We start from the raw sequence: 23,695 nt of genomic DNA on the forward strand, positions 1-23,695 counted from the left end.
GAAGATGTGAACAGGGAGTCATAATGTTGAAACTGGACATTCAGATCTTTATAGCATGATTTCCTTATTTTTCAAAGAGCAGAAGAATCCCATCGTTTATCATGTTCTGGTTGGACTCCTTTCTTATCGTTTGCTGGAGTTTGAACTTCAGAGCTATGGTGTCAACCCTGCTGTAGTATCTCAGGGGAGCTCCTAGTGTGGGGCTGGTGTCATGGCTCACCCTCCAACCTTTCCTTCTTCACTTCAGCCTCCAGCTCTGAGCTTTCCAATCCCCAGAGTAGCAAATGTTGAAAGAAGTTGCACAGGTAAGTATGTGGTGGGAAAGTCTGGGGGAAAAATGGTACTGTCATCAGTATTTTGAGGGTGGGTGTTGGGCCATTTATCAGTGAATCATTTTATTAGTTTAAAAATAAAATGCTTTTGTAAATTATTTTTCTCATAAAATTACCAGAAATTGTTAAATAAAAGAGTCTAGTGTCTTAAGAAATTACTTTTTTGTTAGTTAGATGTGAAACAGAGAAAAACTTAAACTGAATAAACCATTAATGTGATAATACAAAGAAAGGTTATTAGATTTTTTTTTTTTTTTTTTTAGAAACTTCGTATATTCCACAGTGTATGGCAGGACCAGAAAATTTGTTTTCAGAAAGGAAGTTAAGAAAAAAGTGGGGAGGTAGAAATTCATAGACTTAAAATTTTGCTACGTGTAAGTTGGTCTCAGAATGAGGCAAGTTTTAGTTCCCTTCCACTAGCTTTTTATACATGCTGTTTCTTTCTTGAGATTTTAGGCAAGTAGCTGCATTTTTATTATCTGCAGGAATAGAAACTTCAAATATCTTTTTCTCTGAAGTCTAGACCGGAAAAGTGGAACATTTCTACCATCGTAGGGTTTGAGATTAACAAAAATGAGTGTAGGAGCAATGAATGTCTGCTACAAAAGTTCAAAGATTTCTTGAATGAATAAGGTCACCTGTGTGTGTGTGTGTGTGTGTGTGTGTGAGAAATTCTAACACTCCAGGCATTTTCTCTTTGTATTGTACTGAAAATCATGATCTAACATCACATATTTTTTCCCTTAATGTATACTTATTGGAAATAATTTCGTAGCAATGTAACCCTAGGTCTGCACTACTTTGCTTACTACTAATACTATTCTTTTAGGCTCTTGCTTTTCAGAAAGCCTTCAAATATTGTTTCTTTCATTCTCCCAGATTGATCCTGTATAATTCTTAATTAAGCGATTTCTACATTGTTTTGCACGTAACAAGACATTCAAAATTATATCCAGGAAAAGTAGACTTAATATGGCCTATGATTGCTAAACTTTCTTCAGAGAAAGTATGTCATGCTTAAAGGGACTGAGATGCTGACTGGCACTTTAGGTCCTCAAAATCTGGAATCCTCAGCAATTTATCCTCCTTTTCTCCCCTTAAATTCTAGAGTTGTGTGTTTTGTTTTGTTGTTTTTGTTTTAAATTTACTAGGAGCCTTGTAGAAATGCATAGTATCTTGGCAAAGCAGATCATACATCCAGTTTCTTTTGGATTTCCCTTCCTCCCTTCTTTATTAGACTGATCCTCTCTCTTAAGGTTTTTAAGATTGGTTTAAGATAGTTCTTCTCATTAAGAAGTTTCCCTTATGCTTACAGGATTTGTTTTGTATCTTAAATGTAAAGGTTTTCTACTGTTGTATGTCCTTTCACTTGTCAAACTGATAGGGGCATTTATAGATTTTCAATAACACACTTTAGAGAATTTGTAAATTTTAGGGGTGTATTTTAAGACATGGTGTACATGGTTTTGGGGAATATGATCTGAGTAAAGCAGCTTCAGACACCAGAATTTAGTAGATGGTTTTTGGATTAGGAAGAATAATGTGTTCTTTTCTCACTCTTTGCTTGCCCTCTGTTTTTTTCTTGGATATATGCCACCTAGGTTTTGTTTTGTTTTTTTGTTTTGTTTTGTTTTGTTTTGTTTTGTTTGGATAAGACCTTTTACAAAATATCCCTGTAACCCCAGGAAAGGACTCTGTGCCAGAATATTTACCTGCTGTCCAAAATGATGACTGTGGATATGTTCACATAGCCCCCTAGTTTTTTGCTGAATCATGTTTCTATAGCTAGAGTCCTATGTTTCCTGTGCATCTACCTGTAAACTGTCTTTTCAGTATTCATTAAGGTTTTTACTGTTCATTTATTGAGCATTCTACATTTGCTGAAACTCAAGTGAATTGTTTTTATGTATTTCTATGCTGTTGGCTCAAGTTGATGAGTTTAGAAATTCTACCTTTAAAATTTACTTAAACTTTCACTTTTTCTTAGATCTATCCTAAGCAGATTCATAAATTATTCATTATTCTAGAACGAGTAGGACTTCATGAGTGGTATGTTTCTTACATGAGTAGAGAAAGATCTTTTCTTTTTTTTTTTTTTAAAGATACTCAGATGTTGAGTTCTTTGTTTTTTGAGAAGCTAGATTTTAATTTTTTTTCCAGTGTATGTATCCTTTTGTCCTTGACTTAAGCCCATTTCTTTTTTTAGTGTTTTTCAGGAATGAAATAAAATAAGGATTATTTATAATAGTTGTGAAACAGAATTGGTAGCTCAGAATCCTGTTACTGAAAAATACTCCTAAAACAAGAATTCCCTGGGTTCTCACTATTTTCTAGGTTGTCATGTATAATATTTGATTTAGGAATGTTCTAGTTTCACAAAATTTGGGCAGTATCTCAGTGAGGTTTGGTCTGTCACTCTTCTCTGTAATAGATAATAAAAATACCAGATTATCTTCAGATATTATGGCTTTTCATGATTGGTTTCAAATGTTGATTCACTACATCTTGATAAAGTTGGTAAATATTAATGGTAATTGACTGGTTTTTTTTTTTTACCAGTTTCTGCTTATGTTGTAGACAACAGATAATTTTGTGTGTATATGTTTGTGAAGAAATACCAGATTATCTTCAGATATTATGGCTTTTCATGATTGGTTTCAAATATTGATTCACTACATCTTGATAAAGCTGGTAAATATTAATGGTAATTGACTGATTTTTTTTTTTTACCAGTTTCTGCTTACCTTGTAGACAACAGATAATTTTGTGTGTATATGTTTGTGAAGTGTTTACTGATAGTGAATGGGAAATTGGGAGGGAAACAAAAGGAAGAAGTCAAATTCTGTATTCAGCAGAGTGGATTAATAAAAACTCCCTTAGGGAAACTGTAAGAAAGGAACAGTCTCTTCCTCTCTCCTCCAAGGCATTGAATGACTTATATTTGGCAAATTTTTCCTTTATATTACAAAGTTCAAGCAAATTCTGTTGCTAGAAATGAAAAAAAAATTAATGGCTATTGAAAAGTCTTCATACTTTAATGTGAAATAGTTGATTTTATAATGAGACACATATATCAGCATGTTAACAGTAAAATTTCTGACTACATTAGAGAACCCACAGGAAGTTGCCATTAGGGATTTGTTCTTATTTGAAGTGATTTAATAGATGTATGCTACACATTCAGTGCTGCAGTGTCTATTTCAGTAGTTTATAATGAAATTTAGAGATTTTATAATCCTGATTCCCTGAAGGATTGTATTATTTTTCACTGTATTTAGAAAGTGCTTAAAATATTAGTTCATTTGGAATATGGACACTTTTACTTTTTAATTACTTTTTAATTGGTGTAATCATGTTCTTGTAAGCATAATTTTATTCTAAAATTAATGGAACTTTCTCTAAAATGGGTAGTTTGGTAGTGAGTGGCTTTTATTTTACATACCTCTTCTAGTCAGTTTATTCTCATTTTTCAGCTAAAGAGATCTTTTTGACATGCACAGATATTTGATTCTAACATCCTCTGCTACTATGTTCACTGCAAAATGAGCACCCTGCTCTTTTTGCCCCTAACTCCTATTCCCATCATGAAGCTTATAATTTGGGGGAATACACACTTTAAAGTATTAGTTATATGTGTGAGAGTCATTGTATTATAGTGGTTAAAAAGGGGAACTCCAGCAGATTGCCTGGATTCATATCCCATTTCTGTCACTTATCAGATATGGAACCTTGGGCACATCAGATGTATGACCTTGGGCATGTTATCCAGCTTCTCCATTTCTCATCTAAAAATGAGGACTACACAAGTAAATACTTGAGGATTGCATAAGGCAGTACATTTTAAAGCATTTAGAGTATATTGCCTGGCACATAGTAAGTGATCAATAAAAGTTCTTTTTTATTATTGTATGATTGTAGTTATGGTAAAGTATTTTCAATGACTGTAGATCAGGAGCCCTAACTTAGTGTGAAAGTTTCAAATGGAAGAAAGAACATTCTAAATAGAGGTATAAGCGTATACAAAGGCCCTGAGGTGGAAAAAATCTTGTGTAGTGTGGCAAATTTAGTTGTGGAAGGGTACCTGTGGAGAGAGTTAAGGTCAGAGAGTTTACAGAGGACCTTATAAGCCTTATTATTGTTTTAGGAATCTGTTGAGGCATTTTGATCAATAGAGCTACAACAATTAAATTTTCATTTCATTCATTTATTCATTGATTCATTCATGAGAGACACAGAGGCCGAGGCTTAGGCAGAGGGAGAAGCAGGCTCCCTGCAGGGAGCCTGATGTGGGATTCGATCCTGGACCCTGGGATCACACCTTGAGTCAAAAGCAGACGCTCAACCACTGAGCCACACAGGTGTCCCTAAATTTTCATTTTAAAAATTCAGTTTGGTTAATGTGGGAGAGTAGATTTGAGGGGGATAAGAATGGGCTAATAAAGATCTGTTTGGAGAATATTGGAGATGCTTATGCTAGGAAAGATAAGGATAATTTCAGTGAATATTTAAAGTTAGTCTAGTCAGCTTGAGTTTTAATTGTTGAAGATCATAAAAGTTAAAGATGGCATTTTGTCAGAGATTAACATGAATAGGAACAACTGTGAATAACAAATTAAGCTGAGGCATAAGTTTTGTTTGGGGTCTTGAGAGAATTACTGCTACAAAATTATGTTAAGGTCAGGATCTCAGGATTCTTGGTCTGTATCCTCTGGGTAGGAGAAATTAACAAGAGATGAGAACATGAAAGTGAGTCAGTGTAGTGGTTATTAGTATAGCGCCGTAATAAACTGTTAGTCAAGGGAAATCTGGCTTAGTTCATCACCTCGATTTTTGTACCTGGTTTTCCTGCCTATACTCTTGCCCTCTTAACCTGGCATTGAAGACCAAGCCTACTTTTCCTTACCACCTATCACCATCCTTCCAAACATCTTTTGTGTTAGCTATATTGAAAGTCTTGTTTCTTGGGCTTTCTCTCACTTCTGAGCACTTGTACATGCTGTCTCTTATGGGAAAAGTTTGCTTCAACCTCCCACCCCCCACACTTCAGCTTTTAAAATTTCTTAAGTCTTTGTCAAACATAAGTTCTTTGATAATAAAATCGTATAGTCGGTTTCCCTCAGACACAAATATTCCCTTATTTGTGCTCTCAGTACCTGTGTAGATTTTCATATTGTAATTGTTTATTCACAGGTATGTTTCCCAGCTAGACTATTAACTTGTTCAGTACTTGGAGCTGAGGACTCCAGTGGTTGAGCGACTGCCTTCCACTCAGGGTGTGATCCTGGGGTCTTGGGATCAAATCCCACATTGGGCTCCCCAGAGGGAGCCTGCTTCTCCCTTTGTCTATGTCTCTGCATCTTTCTGAGTCTCTCATGAATAAATAAGTAAAATCTTTAAAATAATTTTTAAAAAAGACTCGGAGCTGTTACTTCTGTATTCATTACCACAGCTGTTTTTTTTTTTTAAGATTTTATTTGAGAGAAAGAGCATAAGCTAGTGCAGGTCGAGGGGTTAGAGGGATTCCACCCTGGGACCACGACCTGAGCTGAAGGCAGACACTTAACTGACTGAACCAGCCAGGTGCCTCACTGTACCACAGTCTTTGGCATAGTTCATATAGTATCCCTTCAGCATGTTCGTTGAAATGTGAAAGCAGACTAGTCAGGAGGCTAAACCAAACTAATCTAGAGCTTAAACTAAGATGATGATAGGAAGAATGGCAAAAAAAGATGTGAAAGCCACTTTGAAGAAAGAAGAGAACTTTGGATGTACAGAACAAAACAAGAGAAAATAACTTGGGAAATCAGTTTTAAATACTGATTTAGTTTATTGTACTTCTTAGGTAGAGATGTCTAGGGTACCTTAAAATTTGCTGCTAGAACCTTGAGTTAATCCTGGAGATAGATTTTGAAATCAGCCTACATTTGTTTGCTGTCAGGAAAAGGACCACTCTGCCATGGATGTGTTTCTGTCCCTGGGAATAGGATTCCATGCCCGGGCCAACATTTGCCAGCATTATAGACAATAAATGATTTCAGAGTAAGTTCCTCTCCAGAGGCCTTGCTGAAGGAAATATGTGTAAGATTAAATCTCATCCTGCCTTGGGTATGATCTGAGTCTGTTTTTCACCCTTTCCTATGTGGTTTTTTCAGATGTATATTTTCAAGTTTTTCATTTATAAGATGTCCTAGTTTTGTTTCCCTGAACTTTTTAAAAAGCTCCAGGCCTTGCTTTTTATTTCTTCTGTTCTTTAATTGTCATCCATTCCACATTTGGCCACTTTACTAGTCTTTGAAGTTACTGGTTTAGATTATCTTAAGTATGCGGTTTTACAAATACTTTTTTTTTTTTTTTGTGATTCTGATTTACTGTATTTGAGTTTGTAATACTGTATTTTTTAATTTATGTTTGAAATACTGTATTTAAATGTTGAGGGTGTCATACCTTAGGAATTCATAGCTAAATTAAATTATGAAGAAGTATACTGGGAAAATCCGGCCAGCTTGGTGCTTCCACTCTGCCTGTCACTTTATTCCCCTCTCTGTACTACTTCATTTTGAGACCTACTCTTTTGCAAGGAGGGTGAGTGGTGGGAGGAGGTTCGGGGCGGGGGTGCTTAGGATGGTAAGATTAGTGTGAGCTAACCTATATATTTATCTTTCTGATTAGAGTTTGTGGAATCAAAGGAAAGATAAAATGTCTTTATTAAATCTTTTAGATCTGTGTTCAAAAAAGGCTTAAGAAACTGCTTTTGGTACATACGTATGTCATATCAAATTCTTTCTTGGTAAAATCTCTCTTTTTGCTTCTCCTTTGTTATAGCATCTGATATGAAAGTCCAGAGAGAAGGTAGTCGGTTAACAAAGTAGATGTAAGCCCTTGATATGTTTGCTTGAAAAAATGCTGGCAAATTGGTATATACTAAAGATTCTCACAAATGGTTTATATGATGTAAAATGTAGTATGATTTTATTTTTTAAATTTCCATTTACCAAATTGACTTTAATATATATGGCTAAAATTACCAGTAATTTCAATATATTCTTGTCATATCCTCTTTGAAATGGATAAAAATTGATTTCTAGATTCCTTTGGTTACTACTTACTCTCTTCCAGGAAATAATGTAAATACCTTAGCCTTTAGTATCATCCATCCATCCATCCATTAGTGTCTGGTCTCTCTCAGAATATATCCTTTTTCTAACTATGTGTCTCCATTTCTACCACTACCTCGGTGGTCTAATTTACTATTATTTCTCACCGCCTGCTTCCCTTCTTCTTTTCTGTCCATTCCTTACAGAATAACTGCAGTTGTTAAAAAATACATGTGCCAAATTGTTACTCAGACTATCCCCAAGCCCTTTAGACTTCTGTCTCACATGGAATAAAATTCAAAGTCCCTCAGGGCCTGCAAGGCACAGCAAGATTTGGGACCACCAGTAACTGACTTCTAAGTTCCTACTGCTTGAGTCACACCACTGAGGATCTTGCTGTTCTCTGTGTCTGTTGAATAATCTTCCTATAGGTCTTTGTGTAGTTGGTTCCCTTACTTCTTTGCTTGGTTGTTAAATTCCTAGTTTCATCTTTCATGGCTATTCTAAAATACTTTTACTACCCCAGTGCCTCATTCTGTGTGGAATAAAGCACAGACTCTTAAAAATTAAGTAAACTAGCTTTTATGAAAAACTTACTGTGTAGTTCTGTTCTTTCCTTTTCTCTCTCTCTCTCTGCCCAGGATCAGATAATTCTTTATTTCATTTTGGTACTTATTCCTGGACTGGTGTTGCGTTTGGAGAGCAAGCAAAGTATTAACACTCTTACCTTTCTTTTTTTGCTGAAGTCCTGTAAGAATAATTCATATTTGAACTGATTATGTAATTTCTGTGTTGAAATACACAAAACAAAAATGAAATTCTGCTTTTTGGTATTTTCTCTTTCTCTTGCCTCCCTTCTCTCTCTCTCTTACACACACACAGTGAGTGTGGGAAAATTATACTAATGAACGGGGAACATTTCTGCTCTCCTTTGAGGGATTTCATATGGTTTACTTTCAAACAGTAAAACCTTTTACACAATATTAACATGAAGTTTTTTATTCTATACAGTTAATTTCAATTTTGGAATTCTAGGAGTCTATAATGGTTTTGATGATAAATGTCATACAAAAATTGTTAAGGAGAGTTTACTTTGTATCCTTTGAGTTGATTTATATGTGTATAATTTGATGAGAGGTAACCCTGGTAGTCTCCTGATATTTTACTGAATTTTCTAGGTATCATGCCATTTCCACATGTTTATCCTTTCTAAGAATTAGAACTTAATAGTAATGATCCTTTAAAGAGAATTAAATATATCCTTAACTTTCGCAAAATAAACTTTTAAAATCTCATCTGTAAAGATTCTTAATTGCAGACTAAAGTGCTTTTTCCACTGTTACTTTTCTGTAATAAAACTCCTTAAAAAACACTTCTTTTTCCTGTTAAAGACTACTTAGGGGGTTGATGGATAGGCATGTGGGATTCTACTCCCTGAAATTACATTCAGAATTACAGAAGAGCTTCTATGAGATTTACCAGGGAGTCTACTACTAAAGAAGTTTAAGTATATTCTAACAAAATAATAAACCCTTTAAAAATAACTTTCTGTATTTCACACCTAAGGAAATTAATAACCCCAAAACAGTCACTAAATTGTCATCAGACTGTTGCTCATATTTAACTAAATACCTTTTTCTCAGACCTCAAAAGGAAGCATGGCTAAATATTTGAGTTTCTTAAAAACTTAACAGGGGATCATAAGATATAAAGCAATTATTAAATAGTTTGGTGCTTTCAACAAACTTGTATGTCAAATATGGTCATTAAAGACTGCAACTTTATCGGTTCACACAGTCTACCCATAAATAGTAGTAACTACACGTTTGATTTTGAAATGTGAAGTAAAAGAAGTTGTTCATTTCTTATTTATAATTGAAGAAAATACCCTTATTCACTATGAGTGTACAAGACAGATGTCAAATATGATGTGAGTTTTTCCCCACAATTTTTGTGAAAAGATGTAGTCACTATGTAGTCAAGTCTTTACAAATGTCTTCCATCGTGACATTTCAGTTTACTTCAGACTACAAAGTACCATTGTTGGAAGACACATTGACCAGAAATAACCTAGTCAGTTGATAGTTTTGGAAACCTTATAAAGAGGTCATCCTAAGGAGAAAAAATTAGCACAGGGTGCCTGCCTGGCTCAGTAGAGCATGCGACTCTTGATTTTGGGGTCATGAGTTCAAGCCTCACATTGGGTGGAGAAATTACCTAAAAAAATAAAGAAATGTGACCATTTTCTAACACTGCCTTTTAAAAAAAGATAATTAGCATAGATTTAGTAATTATTTGTATTGGTGTTAGTTCAAAATTACTAATATTGGATGTGGTAAAGACTTAAAAAACAAAAGAGTAATAAGCAGGTTATGTAACAGAAACTGTAAAGTTAAACCAGGATGGTAAATGAAACGTCACTGTTATGTGAAGTGGGTACTTGTGGCTAGAGATAAAGTTTGTGGTTTGCCATTATTCGCTGACTCAAGTGCTATACATCTCAATAAACTTAGATTGTGAGTGAAGATGATATGCTCTGGAAAACAGATCATTTACAAACTAGACATAGTGATGACAAAATATTAATACTGAAGATATGTGTTAAGATTTTGGATAATTAAACCTGAAGTTAATTTTTTAAAGATCTTTGTATGGGAAAATTATATTTGAGGTTGCAGATTTCAAGAATAAATGATATTTCTTTTAAAGTAAGTGGAATTATTATATTAAATAGGCTTTATTAAGTTTCTCCTCTTGCTTTTTAGAGCCTGGAAACAAAAATATAATACTATATTCTTATAGTTAGATTTATGACTTTTTCACATGCCCCATTATCCCTCCCTTAGTTGATCTGTTTCTTTATCTTAGCATTGCTTCTTTTATCTTCTGTTTTCCACATAGGAGTTTGTTAAAACTTGGGATCTTCCAAAATATAACTCTTGATAAAAGCAATCTTTTTGTTTAGGTGACAAACAGCATGTTTGGTGCTTCAAGAAAGAAGTTTGTAGAGGGGGTCGACAGTGACTACCATGACGAAAACATGTACTACAGCCAGTCTTCTATGTTTCCACATCGGTCAGAAAAAGATGTAAGTTAATCAGTTATATTGTGTTTACTCAGCAGTGTATGTCTGTTTCTTTCTGGCTCCTGAAAAGCAGTATGTGAAATGCAGAGTACCATCTTTGTTTGAGGGACTGTGTTTTAGGCGCAGTGCTAGGTCCTAGGGATACAGAAATGATGCCCTTACATATTAGTGGGAGATAAAATGTCCTATAACTCTGAAGTTGGGATGTGGTTAATACTGTTGTAAGAACAACTCAAAGACAAGAGGTAAACATCGTATCACTTCTCGATCATCAGTTGTTTTTTTTTTAACTTGTGAAGTAACTTGGTATTTTTATTTATTTATTTTTTATTTTTTTATTATTTTTTTTAGTAACTTGGTATTTTTATATTAAAATATGCCTATAGAGTAGAAAGCAGATTTGCAAGATTTAAAGATAAAATAGGAAGATTCAGTGCAATTTTACCTTTGTTGTGTAATCTTTAGGCTGTAATCCTAAACTTTAGTTAGTAAGAGCATCTCCTCTGTTCAACTATAGGGTTGCTACTACAGAAAAATTTTTGAAGAACTATGGTCAAAACATGGAAGGTGATATAGAGATGTGGATTAATTAAGTGCTTTGGAAGGCGACTAGTTCAGTAATCCCATTTGGATTGAAAGGATTTAACATAGCTAAGTCATAATTAGTAAATTGATAAAATATTTTAAAATAAATTAATGGTTATTTCCAAATTCTAATATGCCTCTTTAAATTATACACTATATATTGTAGTAGTCAAACCAGTTGCATTTTTGTACTTTGTACCCACCCATTATTTTTTTCCTTTCAACCCTTTATGCTGCTCCAAATTTCCCTCTTTATAACAATCTATTCTAGTTATTAACCTGATGAGATTCTTACTGATATTTAAAGCATTTATAAAATTGTAAGATATGTAACAAATGCTCTCATTTTTCTTTAAAGTTGATCATTAGTAAATCACTTCCTATGTCTTAGAATTTCACAAATTGGTTTAATCTGGTGATCCCCCCCCATTGTGGTATTACTCCCCTTTAATTGAAAAATTGTTATTTTGGCAACAATGTATCAGTTGTGTTCTTAGGAGTTTTCCAAATATGTGGTGACTAATGTCCTCTAATTAATTTCTGTTACCTTATTGCCCATCTATATGCTCTTGGATATAGATTATAATTGAATTTGTTTTTACTTAAGTTTCTATGTTTGTGTATTGATCTTGTAGTTAAAGAATTTGGGATATAGTTTTTGCAAAAACTATAAAACTTATCTATGTGTATGTTACTGTGATTCTATAGTGCAAGTTAAGTTTTGTGGAAAAAATAGTAATGGAATATTACTTATTGATGAAAAGCACTCATTCTGATTAGGAAGATAAGCCTTCACACTGAAATCTGGAATAAAGTATGTATAGAGAATGACAAAGATGTCTGTCTTCTAGAGAGTAGAAATACTGTATATCAGAGGTTCTTAGTCAAAATGATTAAATACACTTACATATGTTGGTTACCATTCCTGTTTAGCTTTGTCACAAAAATAACAGTGATTTGCTTTACAACCCCCCCCCCCCTTTTTTAAGGTTTATTTTTATTTATTTATGATAGAGAGAGAGAGAGAGGGGCAGAGACACAGGCAGAGGGAGAAGCAGGCTCCATGCAGGGAGCCCGACGCGGGACTTGATCTTGGGTCTCCAAGATCACTCCTAGGGCCAAAGGCAGGCGCTAAACTGCTGAGCCATCCGGGCTGCCCGACATATTTTTTACTAGAAAGTAAAAATATACCCGTTTTTACTTTCATCAGTTGTTACCTTTAAGTCTTTGCAGTATACAAAAGAAACTTACTGTTTTAAAATACACTAAAACAGGGGTTCCTGGGTGGTCAGTGAGTTAAGTGCCCGACTCTTGATTCTGGCTCAGATCATGATCTGGGGGTCATGAGATCTAGCCCTGCTTGGGGCTCTGTGCTGGACCTGGAACCTGCTTGAGATTCTTTTTCCTTGTACCCCACCCCCCCTTAAAAATACTTTAAGACATTGTTAAATTTACACACATGCAGTCATGTAGTTACATATCTTTTCCATACAGTTGCTGGTCATTTGTTTTTCTTCTTTTGTGGATTACCTATTTTTGTGCCTCTCTTTCTTTCTTTCTTTTCTTTTCTTTTCTTTTCTTTCTTTCTTTCTTTCTTTCTTTCTTTCTTTCTTTCTTTCTTTCTTTCTATCTTTCTTTTCTTTCTTTCTTTCTCTTTTTCTTTTTCTTTTTCTTTCTTTTTAATAATTTTAATGTTTATTTATTTTTTTTTGATATTTTTTTTATTGGTGTTCAATTTACCAACATACAGAATAACCCCCAGTGCCTGTCACCCAATCACTCCCACCCCCCGCCCTCCTCCCCTTCTACCACCCCTAGTTCGTTTCCCAGAGTTAGCAGTCTTTTCGTTCTGTCTCCCTTTCTGTATTTCCCACACATTTCTTCTCCCTTCCCTTCTATTCCCTTTCACTATTATTTATATTCCCCACATGAATGAGAACATATAATGTTTGTCCTTCTCCGACTGACTTACTTCACTCAGCATAATACCCTCCAGTTCCATCCACGTTGAAGCAAATGGTGGGTATTTCTCATTTCTAATAGCTGAGTAATATTCCATTGTATACATAAACCACATCTTCTTTATCCACTCATCTTTCGATGGACACCGAGGCTCCTTCCACAGTTTGGCTATTGTGGCCATTGCTGCTGTAAACATCGGGGTGCAGGTGTCCCGGCGTTTCATTGCATCTGTATCTTTGGGGTAAATCCCCAACAGTGCAATTGCTGGGTCATAGGGCAGGTCTATTTTTAACTCTTTGAGGAACCTCCACACAGTTTTCCAGAGTGGCTGCACCAGTTCCCATTCCCACCAACAGTGTAAGAGGGTTCCCTTTTCTCCGCATCCTCTCCAACATTTGTTGTTTTCTGCCTTGTTAATTTGCCCCATTCTCACTGGTGTGAGGTGGTATCTCATTGTGGTTTTGATTTGTATTTCCCTGATGGCAAGTGAATTGCATGTTGTGCATGTTGGCCATGTCTATGTCTTCCTCTGTGAGATTTCTGTTCATGTCTTTTGCCCATTTCATGATTGGATTGTTTGTTTCTTTGGTGTTGAGTTTAAGAAGTTCTTTATAGATCTTGGAAACTAGCCCTTTATCTGATATGTCATTTGCAAATATCTTCTCCCATTCTGTAGGTTGTCTTTTAGTTTTGTTGACTGTATCCTTTGCTGTGCAAAAGCTTCTTATCTTGATGAAGTCCCAATAGTTCATTTTTGCTTTTGTTTCTTTTGCCTTCGTGGATGTATTTTGCGAGAAGTTACTGTGGCCAAGTTCAAAAAGGGTGTTCTGTGTTCTCCTCTAGGATTTTGATGGAATCTTGTCTCACATTTAGATCTTTCATCCATTTTGAGTTTATTTTTGTGTATGGTGAAAGAGAGTGGTCTAGTTTCATTCTTCTGCATGTGGCTGTCCAATTTTCCCAGCACCATTTACTGAAGAGACTTTCTTCCAATGGATAGTCTTTCCTCCTTTATCGAATATTAGTTGACCATAAAGTTCAGGGTCCACTTCTGGGTTCTCTATTCTCTTCCATTGATCTATGTGTCTGTTTTTGTGCCAGTACCACACTGTCTTGATGACCACAGCTTTGTAGTACAACCTGAAATCTGGCATTGTGATGCCTCCAGATATGGTATTCTTTTTTAAAATTCCCCTGGCTATTCGGGGTCTTTTCTGATTCCACACAAATCTTAAAATAATTTGTTCTAACTCTCTGAAGAAAGTCCATGGTATTTTGAAAGGGATTGCATTAAACGTGTATATTGCCCTGGGTAACATTGACATTTTCACAATATTAATTCTGCCAATCCATGAGCATGGAATATTTTTCCATCTCTTTGTGTCTTCCTCAATTTCTTTCAGAACTGTTCTATAGTTTTTAGGGTATAGATCCTTTACCTCTTTGGTGAGGTTTATTCCTAGGTATCTTATGCTTTTGGGTGCAATTGTAAATGGGATTGACTCCTTTTCTTCTTTCTTTCTTTCTTTCTTTCTTTCTTTCTTTCTTTCTTTCTTTCTTTCTTTCTTTCTTTCTTTCTTTCTTTTTTTCTCTCTTCTCTTTTCTCTCTTTCTCTCTTTCTCTCTCTTTTCTTTTTTTTTCTTTTTTCTTTTTTCTTTTCTTTTCTTTCTTTTCTTTTCTTTTCTTTTCTTTTCTTTTCTTCTTTCTTTTCTTTTCTTCTTTCTTTTCTTTCATTTCACTTATTTATTCATGAGAGACACAGAGAGAGAGAGAGAGGTAGAGACACAGGCAGAGGAAGAAGCAGGCTCCATGCAGGAAGCCTGATGCAGAGTCCTGAGATCACATGGTGCCATTTTCTATTTTTCTATTGAGATGGTAAATCTTGTTTATTTGTCAGCGTTTCCCATAAATTAATAGTCTCTTGTGTAAATACTGGAAGAATCCTTTCATAATACACTAGGGACTCTACAACAACAATAACAACAAAAAATAGTCTCTTGTGCTTTGTTACAAATATTTTTCGAGTGTTTTTGCTTGCAGTTTAATGAGTGATTTTTTTAATATAAAAATATTTATCATTCTTATTGAATTTGACTCATCAGTCTTTTTATTTTTGTGGTTTCCGTTTTTGAGACCATACTTTAGACTTTTTCCAACTACTTTCTTTTAGCGTTTTGTGCTTCATTCTTCAGATATAACTTAGGTCCCTTAGAAATGTATTTTGGTTGAGGCACTTGGGTGGCTGAGTCAGTTAGTTAAGCATCTGACTCTTGATTTTGGCCTAGGTCATGATCTCAGGGTGGTGAGATTGAGCCCTGCCTGGGGCCGTGCGTTGAGTGTGGAGCATGCTTAAGATTCTCTCTCTTCACGCCTCACTCAAACTCCCCCCCCCCCCCCCAAATGTATTTTGGTCTAAGGTGTGAATATTAGTGCCTGGATCTCTACCCCTGTACTCCTCCTACCCTCTTAGTGAGGTTGTCTAATATCCAGTTGTCCCAACAACAGTTATATTTTAGATCACAGGTTAGAAAACTTTTCCAAAAAGGACCAGGTAATAAATATTTTAGGCTTTATGGGCCAAGAGGCTAAATAAAGGATAATTATGTAAGTATTTATATAACCATTTAAAAAGTAAACTTTTTTTTTAAAGTAAATATTCTTAGTTCATGTGCCCTACAAATACAAGTAGTGTGCTAGATTTCTCACATAGGGAGGAATTTGTTCACCCTTGAGTTGCACCATTCATTTAAGGCTATTTTTTTTTTTTAAGATTTTATTTATTTATTCATGAGAGACAGACAGGCAGGCAGGCAGAGGGAGAAGCAGGCTCCATGCAAGGAGCCCGACGTGGGACTCGATCCCGGGTCTCCAGGATCACGCCCTGGGCTGAAGGTGGCGCTAAACCGCTGAGCCACCCAGACTGCCCCATTTAAGGCTATTTGAAATCTTTTCTTAATATATATATATAATGTCTGATGTATTCTTGGGCCTGTTTCTAAACTCTTGTTCTGTTTCTCACACTGATTCTATGGCAGAACTACAACATAGTTGCATTGCTGTAGCTTTATAGACAATTTTCACATCTTAGGTAAGGTCTTTCACATCCTTCTTTATAAAAATATTTTTGACTATTGCACATTTATGCTGATTATCAGAAGTCTGTCTTTTGTTATTTATGCTTTTTTTAATAAGTAGAGTTTTATGGCTGCCACTTTTGTTACATTTATCTGATTGTTTTTTGTTGATGTAATGAATAGTTTGTGTTTGTTTTATAACCAACTACCTAAGAAAACACTTACTAGTTTTTGTTGAATTGGGAACAGGAACATAGGTTCTGTAGGTTCTGCTATTTGATTTTATATCTCACTCACATGACTTACTAGCTAGTTGTCCTTGGGCAAGTTACTAAGTCCCTGTGTGTTTCAGCTTTTTCATCTATAAAATAAAAATAGTACATGACTCATGGGTAGGTATAAGGATTGAATAAATAACTGTATGCAAAACTTTTAGAAGACCAGAAAGTAAATATTAAGTAAATTTTACTACTAATATGAACAATAGTAATATTATTCCATTTGATTGTCTTGGGTTTTTTTTTAATAGTTAATGTATATCATCTGCAAATAACAATTTTATTATAAAAACTATTGACAAGAAAGCTTTTAAACATAACAAATGGCTGGTATAATTTTGTAAATTTTTTCTCTGGAAACAAAATAATTTCAAATTATAATTTATGATAAAAACTGGCCAGTAAGGGATCCCTGGGTGGCGCAGCGGTTTGGCGCCTGCCTTTGGCCCAGGGCATGATCCTGGAGACCCGGGATTGAAATCCACATTGGGCTCCCGGTACATGGAGCTTGCTTCTCCCTTTGCCTGTGTCTCTGCCTCTCTCTCTCTCTCTCTGACTATCATAAATAAATAAAAAAATTAAAAAAAAATTTTCAAAAAAAAAAACTGGCCAGTGATTGAGTCAATCATAAGCCATTTATTAAAAAACATCCTGATTTACCCTATCCATAAAGTATAAAATGTAACTCTATCACATGCATGGTTGTAGAAGTATTTGGGAAGCTGTTTTTCATGTGACTGTACTAATTAAATTGTTAAGTAGTTCTTTAGGACTACTTATTTTCCAAGGCATTTTATTTCAAGAGATTCCTATATATGTATGTATTTTCCTAAAAAATGCTGAATTTGCTATTTTGAAGTATAAAACTAGCTTAATAAATTCTACAGATGTTATTTCAGTGTTTTCATAAGCTTAAATCAGGCAGATGTGGATTTGATTTCATTTTTATCATTATTCTTTTGGGGGGACATTATAGACAATTAAAAGCATTCATATAAGGTATTAATAGACAGCTCTTTGAGGATTATATAATTTACTCAGCTTAGAGTTTTTGCTGTCTTTAAATATATTTGTATTTTAATTGCTAACATTTTTCTAGTCATATCTGTGCACTACTCCATGATTCTTAAGCATAATTATTTTAAAAGCACAAACTTGTGGGAAATCTTTTCCCCTTGTTTTAATATATGCTGTAAAAACATGAAGTATGACACCTATTCCTTACTTTTTTTGTTTTTTCCTATTCCTTACTTTTAAAAAAACTCTTAAAACTGGTTAAGAGTAGACCACTTCCTTATTTTGAGAGACAACAACCATTCTGAACTCTTGCCTAGTTTCTGTACTTTTGTTATCCTACAACAATTGTGGCTGCTACGATTTCTTTCAGGCCAATTAATAACCAGTATTTCATGAAAATATGTTATAAATAAGGATACCTTCTATTACCATTATTGTTGTCATTGTTGTGATTAGTATTACCTACATTTTGGAGTCATACTTGGCGGAGTCTCCAGCTCCTTGCATTCACATTCCTTTCTACCTGAAGACCTTGACACGGTTTGTTTGTTTTGTATTTCAGATCTTCATACCTCTCTCTCTCTCTCTCTCTCTCTCTCTCTCTCTCTCTATCCAGGTATATGCTAAAATACCTTCCCCCAGAAGGCTTCTCTCTTTTCCTAAGTAGCCTTGTATATACTATACTACTGTATCCTTTTAAATTCTTTCTTGCATTTTCACAATCATAGCACCTCTTTACCTAAAAGTTATATATTCATCAATTGTTTATTATTCTCTCTACTCCACCAGAATTTAGGCTTAACAAGGGCAAGGACTTTGCCAATCTAGTTTACTGCTATGTTCTTGAACCTGTATATAATCACAGAAGATAGTAGGCTATCAGGGAGTCTGTTAAAGGGAGGGAAAGGAGTTGATACTGAAAAAAAAAAATTATTTGCAAATGATATGATTATTTACCTGAAAAACTAAAAAAATCAGCTTTAAAAATAGAAAATATGGATGTGTATAAATGTGGAAATTCTTATGGCAGTGATAACCTGATAGAGTTAAATGTAAATCAGACTGTATCTAAAGAAACTGGAATTAAATGTCAAATCATTTGAAGGAAATGTTCTAAGACCTCTGAAATTCATTGACATTCACATAATATTCAAACTCCGTATTTTAAAGATAAAAGCCTACTTCTAAAGGGGAGTTAAAATGATACACTTAGAAGATAAATCGTGATATGTACAAAAAGAATCACAAAATGTTTAATCTCAATAATGACAATAAAAATTCATAGTTAGAAAATGATACTTTATTTCTCTCATACTAGTAATAGTAAGGTGGTGCTTTTTAAATGGAAGAATAGTCACTGTCTGAGGGAGCATTGAAATAATTGCTGGAGAACTATAATTAATGTAGACTTTCAAAAACAGTTTAGAAATGAATATTAAAAGGCTTTTAGGGACACCTGGGTGGCTCAGCGGTTGAGCGTCTGCCTTCGGCCCAGGGCATGCGTGATCCTGGAGTCCCAGGATCGAGTCCCATGTCAGGCTCCCTGCATGGAGCCTGCTTCTCCCTCTGCCTGTGTCTCTACTTCTCTCTCTGGGTCTCTCATGAATAAATAAATAAAATCTTTTTAAAAATAAAAAAAAATAAAATTTAAATAAATTTAAAAATGTGAACATTTCTTGAATCAGTAATATGCCTTCCTATTTGTCTCTAACCTAAGATTTAGACAGTATAATATAAAGATGGTCATTGATACATTTTGAGTTCGAATGTTAAATGCCCGAAAGGAATTAATTACTTGGCTATTCCAGCATGTATTAAACTTTTTAAAAACTGCTCATTTTAAAGCATAAGTTACAAGGTCCTATGACTTACTGTTTTGTTTTTCTGACTGTTCCCTCCCTTCTTTCTCCTTTCTTCTTTTGATTTTTTTAAAGTATTGTCTTGTAGTCTTTCTTTGTGTCTGTTAAGGTTTCATTGTGACTCCATGGTTTAATTTTTTAAACTATACTGTTGGGCAGCCCGAGTGGCTCAGTGGTATAGCGCCACCTTCAGCCCAGGGTGTGATCCTGGAGACCCGGGATCAAGTCCCACGTTGGGCTCCCTGCATGGAGCCTGCTTCTCCTTCTGCCTGTGTCTCTGCCTCTCTCTGTTTCTCTGTCTCTGTCTCTCTGTGTCTTTAATGAATAAATAAATAAAATCTTTAAAAAAAATAAACCATACTGTTTAATTTTAAAGTGTTTTTCAGATTCTGTCCTAGGTTTAGAACTTGTTTTCCTTTGTGGGTGGCTTTCTACCCCCACCTCCCGTTGGTAGATATGATATAGTCAAAGTTATAACTTGTGATTTTTAGAGGATACTTAAACTAGTTCAAATTTTTAATTGCTTTTGTGGTCAGGGAATTTGTATTTAACCAAACTTTCTTGCATTTTGAAGTCCTTTGTTATTAAGAAAATATATATATTTTAAAATATTTTATTTATTTATTCATGAGAATACACAGAGAGGAGAGAGAGACAGAGACACACACAGGCAGAGAGAGAAGCAGGCTCCATACAGGGAGCCTGACGTGGGAATCGATCCTGGGTCTCCAGGATCACGCCCTGGGCTGAAGGCGGCACTAAACCGCTGAGCCACCGGGCTGCCCAAGAAAATATTTTCTTGACTAAACTGATTTTAATGTTTCCAAAATATGTTTTGTGATTGAAGGTACATTAATTGGAGGGAATAATTGAGAAATGATCACTATTAGGAAGCATAGAATAACACCTTTGTGTTGTTATGGATTGAGGACAGGAACTGAATTTGGTTAAGTTTTCAAATATATATATATATTTTTTAAGATTTTATTTATTCATGAGAGGTACACACAGAGAGGCAGAGACACAGGCAGAGGGAGAAGCAGGTTCCATGCAGGGAGCCTGATGTGGGACTCGATCCCGGGACTCCAGGATCACAACCCGGGCTGATGGCAGCGCTAAACTGCTAAGCTACTGGGGCTGCCCCAAATATATATATTTTTGAAACAAATTTTTAAACTTTTTTTTTATTTTTGGTTATGAATTTCAGAATTGTATCTAGCAACAGTGGAAATAATTTTTAAAAATACAGTTTCTAACTTACTGATTTTTTTTTTAACATTCTATATAATAAACCAAAGATAAATGGGCTTGTTGTTGGGTCACTGAAATAACTTGAATCCTATTACTATTTCTTCTAGTTGCTTCCTGATTTTTGTTGTTTGTCTGCAGTTTGTTAGACTGAGAAATGAGGAAGAGTTTAATTGAAATGATGGTTTGGGACTGGGAACATGGTAACCTTGTTGGTTTCAGTGTTTTACCACTTGTGTAACATTTAATTCTTTTTTGCCATTTCCCCCATCTACAAACACAAGTTCTACTTAGTTTACCTGGAGTTTGTGATGATGAACCTCTTTCTTTAGCTTCTCAGACAAAAATTAATATAAATGTAGAGCACTATTCAATAAGTTCCCCTAAGACTGAAGGACCCTCTGAGACTGCTGTTAAAGGGAGTCCTGCATTGGGAGGAAAATTAGATTATTAAGCAGCAGCTGCTACCATTTAGAGAGCACATACTGTGTGCCATATCTTAATCTTATTTAATCTTCACTTCAACTCTGTGAGGTAGGTAGTGTTATTTCCATCTTACAGGAAAGAAACAGAGGCCTGGCCCTCCCCATAGGTAAGTGGCAGAACCAGGATTCAAACCTAGAGTTTTTTGTTTTTTTGTTGTTTTTTTTCCTGACTCCAAAGCTGGGCTTATGTTGTATGCCCTACCATAATGTCGCTCTTGATCTAAAGCTTTATATTTCTTTAAGAAATTTATCTTTATATTATTACTTTCAGCATTTAAAAAATATGTAAGTTTTCTGTTGTCTGGTTAATTGGAGTTATTGCTGTGCCATGGTGCATTTCTTGTGCATTTTCTTTGCCTTCATAAATAGCATTTATATCCCATTCACATTCCTTCATTGTGTGTTAAGTAACATTTTTAGCACTGACATATTTCATAAAGCATACTATCAAAGTTTAAAAATACATACTATTAAGGACTGCTTTTATAAGAAATTATGTATTTGAAAAAAAATTATATATTTGCATTTTTGACATGTTTTGAGGCAGTTGTTTTAACATCTGTTTGCATAGCTGATTAATGCTTATTTTACATGGATGCTTTGAAGGCTATAAACTCAAGTTTAATAAATCACTTTCATATTCCTGTATTGTTTACTAACCTTCTTCACGTACTCTCACATTCAGAGAAAATGGAGTGTTTAATATATCACACTGGTAAATGGGTCACCATACTGCTCTTGATCACCAGTAATTGGCCCAGGGAGCCATGCCCTGGATGGCTGCATGTTGTGCCTCCTTCTCTTAGCTTCCTAGTGCTGAGAGGGTTGATATCTTGGCACACTGTAACTCCTTGTGCATGTACAACCTTTGTGAGAAAGTGGACTAAAAATGTTCTTTGGAGTTACATATTCAGTAAGCATAAATTTCTGGGAAAGGTAAAATTTTAAGTGGTCCATTCTAAAATGTTCACATTGTGGATCACTCTAAGACATGCATTCATATTTGCCAATCTCATACAGTTGAAGCTTTTGGAAACTACTCTTTTACTTTCGTTTGTAACTTACAGTGATAACAGAAAATCATGATTTTAAGTTTATAAGCCTTTTACCTTCTGTCACCAAATGTATTACACATTTTCTTTGACCTTGTCTTTGCAATTTGGAAATGAGCCTTTGAGTTCTTAAAATATTTCTGGGTACATGGTAATAGTAATGATGGTTTTACCTAACAGAAGAACTTGATCAGGCATAAAATGTGTATTCTATCAATTTAATTGTTTAGATTGTGTACCCTCTGGATTTGAGAAGGGATATTTAAAAGTTTTTTTTTTTTTTTTTACTATTTGAATACTAATAGTTTTAGAGTAGTGTATTACTCAGCCCTGCCTCAGAAGAGTGATCTATATCATTAGTTTAAAACTACTCTTGTATAAAAATTCTTGTGAATGTTTGAATAATTAGAACAAGTCAGAATTTCGACATGAAAATATAGCATGAAATGTATATCATAAAACCTTTCTTGTTTAAATATTTCTCCTTCTGGTTGTCCTAATGTAGTCAATGTCAGCACCATTCTTCACTATCAGAGTGGCCTCTGATAGTTCCCTGTCTGGTGATTCTTTACTCTTCCTCCTTTTCTCTAAACCTCAACCATTTCAGCAGGTCATGAAATACAGTTGCTTCTACCTCCATAAGGTCTCTCTTTTGTAGTCCCACCTCTGCTGTTCTGGTTTAGTATCTTACCATTTCCATCCATTTTTGCTGTTGGAATTATCTCCCTAACACAGTTTGATCAGGTCACTTCTTTTGCTTAATATTTTTTTTTCTCATTATTGCCATAGTTGATAGTCATTTGCCATTTACAAATGGCCCCAGCACACTCTTAAATTTCTCATTCTGTGTATGTCCACATGTGCATAGGGGTGTACGCCTTAAACTTCTTTCACTCATACCTGTAATGAAATCACGAATGTTTTTTATTTTGTTTGTATTCTAATTGTGTCACTAACTTTTGTCACACTTAACACTTGCTGCATATTCTTAGCCTGGAAGATCTCTCATCATATGTTATTGCTCTATAAAATATTCCTGTTACCCTTGTTCAGAATTTTTTTCCTCTTGTGATACTTCAGACCATTTATCACATTTTGCGCTAAGGTATAACTAGGTGCATAATTCATTTTCTTCGTCTACTTGATTATAATCCTTTTGTTGACATTGCCCAAATATTATTTAGTTAAATTGTTTTGGTGGTTGCTTAATATAAGATAGTACCTGAACATACACTTGCATGTACACGTTTTTATTTACTCAGTTTAAGTATCTACTTTCTGTATTCAGTGCCAGTTTCTATGAGGAAATAAAAAATGAATATAAGTAACATGTTCCATGAATGTAACATGCCTTCAAAAATTTATATTCTAATAGGAAAAAAAGATGCTGATACAATAAATTGAAAGGCACTGTTAAAGTGCCATGAAAGTCCCATCACTAACAGTATACATTATATACCATGTCTGTATAATTTTGTAAGTAATTTTGACTTGTCTTTTGGTATTATGTCATCTCTCCATTTATTCTATGATTGTATATTTGTTAGATTTTTCTACCCGTTTTATGCATTAAACTATTTGCATGTATAAATGTTAGGAAGTATTCTTATAAAATATAAATCTT

General features: G+C 34.6%; 1 protein-coding gene across 6 annotated transcripts in view; it reads left to right on the plus strand.

Moving 5' to 3' along the window:
• Positions 1-23,695, plus strand: part of CNOT2 (CCR4-NOT transcription complex subunit 2) — a 116,274-nt gene that overhangs the window by 57,407 nt on the left and 35,172 nt on the right. For 4 of the 6 annotated variants that reach the window (XM_072843256.1, XM_072843261.1, XM_072843260.1 and 1 more), the window contains one exon: positions 10,392-10,514. In XM_072843256.1, coding sequence (XP_072699357.1) covers positions 10,392-10,514 — 123 coding nt within the window. Of the gene's footprint in view, positions 1-247; positions 306-10,391; positions 10,515-23,695 lie in introns of all 6 variants that reach the window. The other 2 variants (XM_072843257.1, XM_072843259.1) reach the window with 1 other exon arrangement.

This window comes from Canis lupus, chromosome 11, assembly GCF_048164855.1.
Source record: "Canis lupus baileyi chromosome 11, mCanLup2.hap1, whole genome shotgun sequence".
Taxonomy (NCBI): domain Eukaryota; kingdom Metazoa; phylum Chordata; class Mammalia; order Carnivora; family Canidae; genus Canis; species Canis lupus.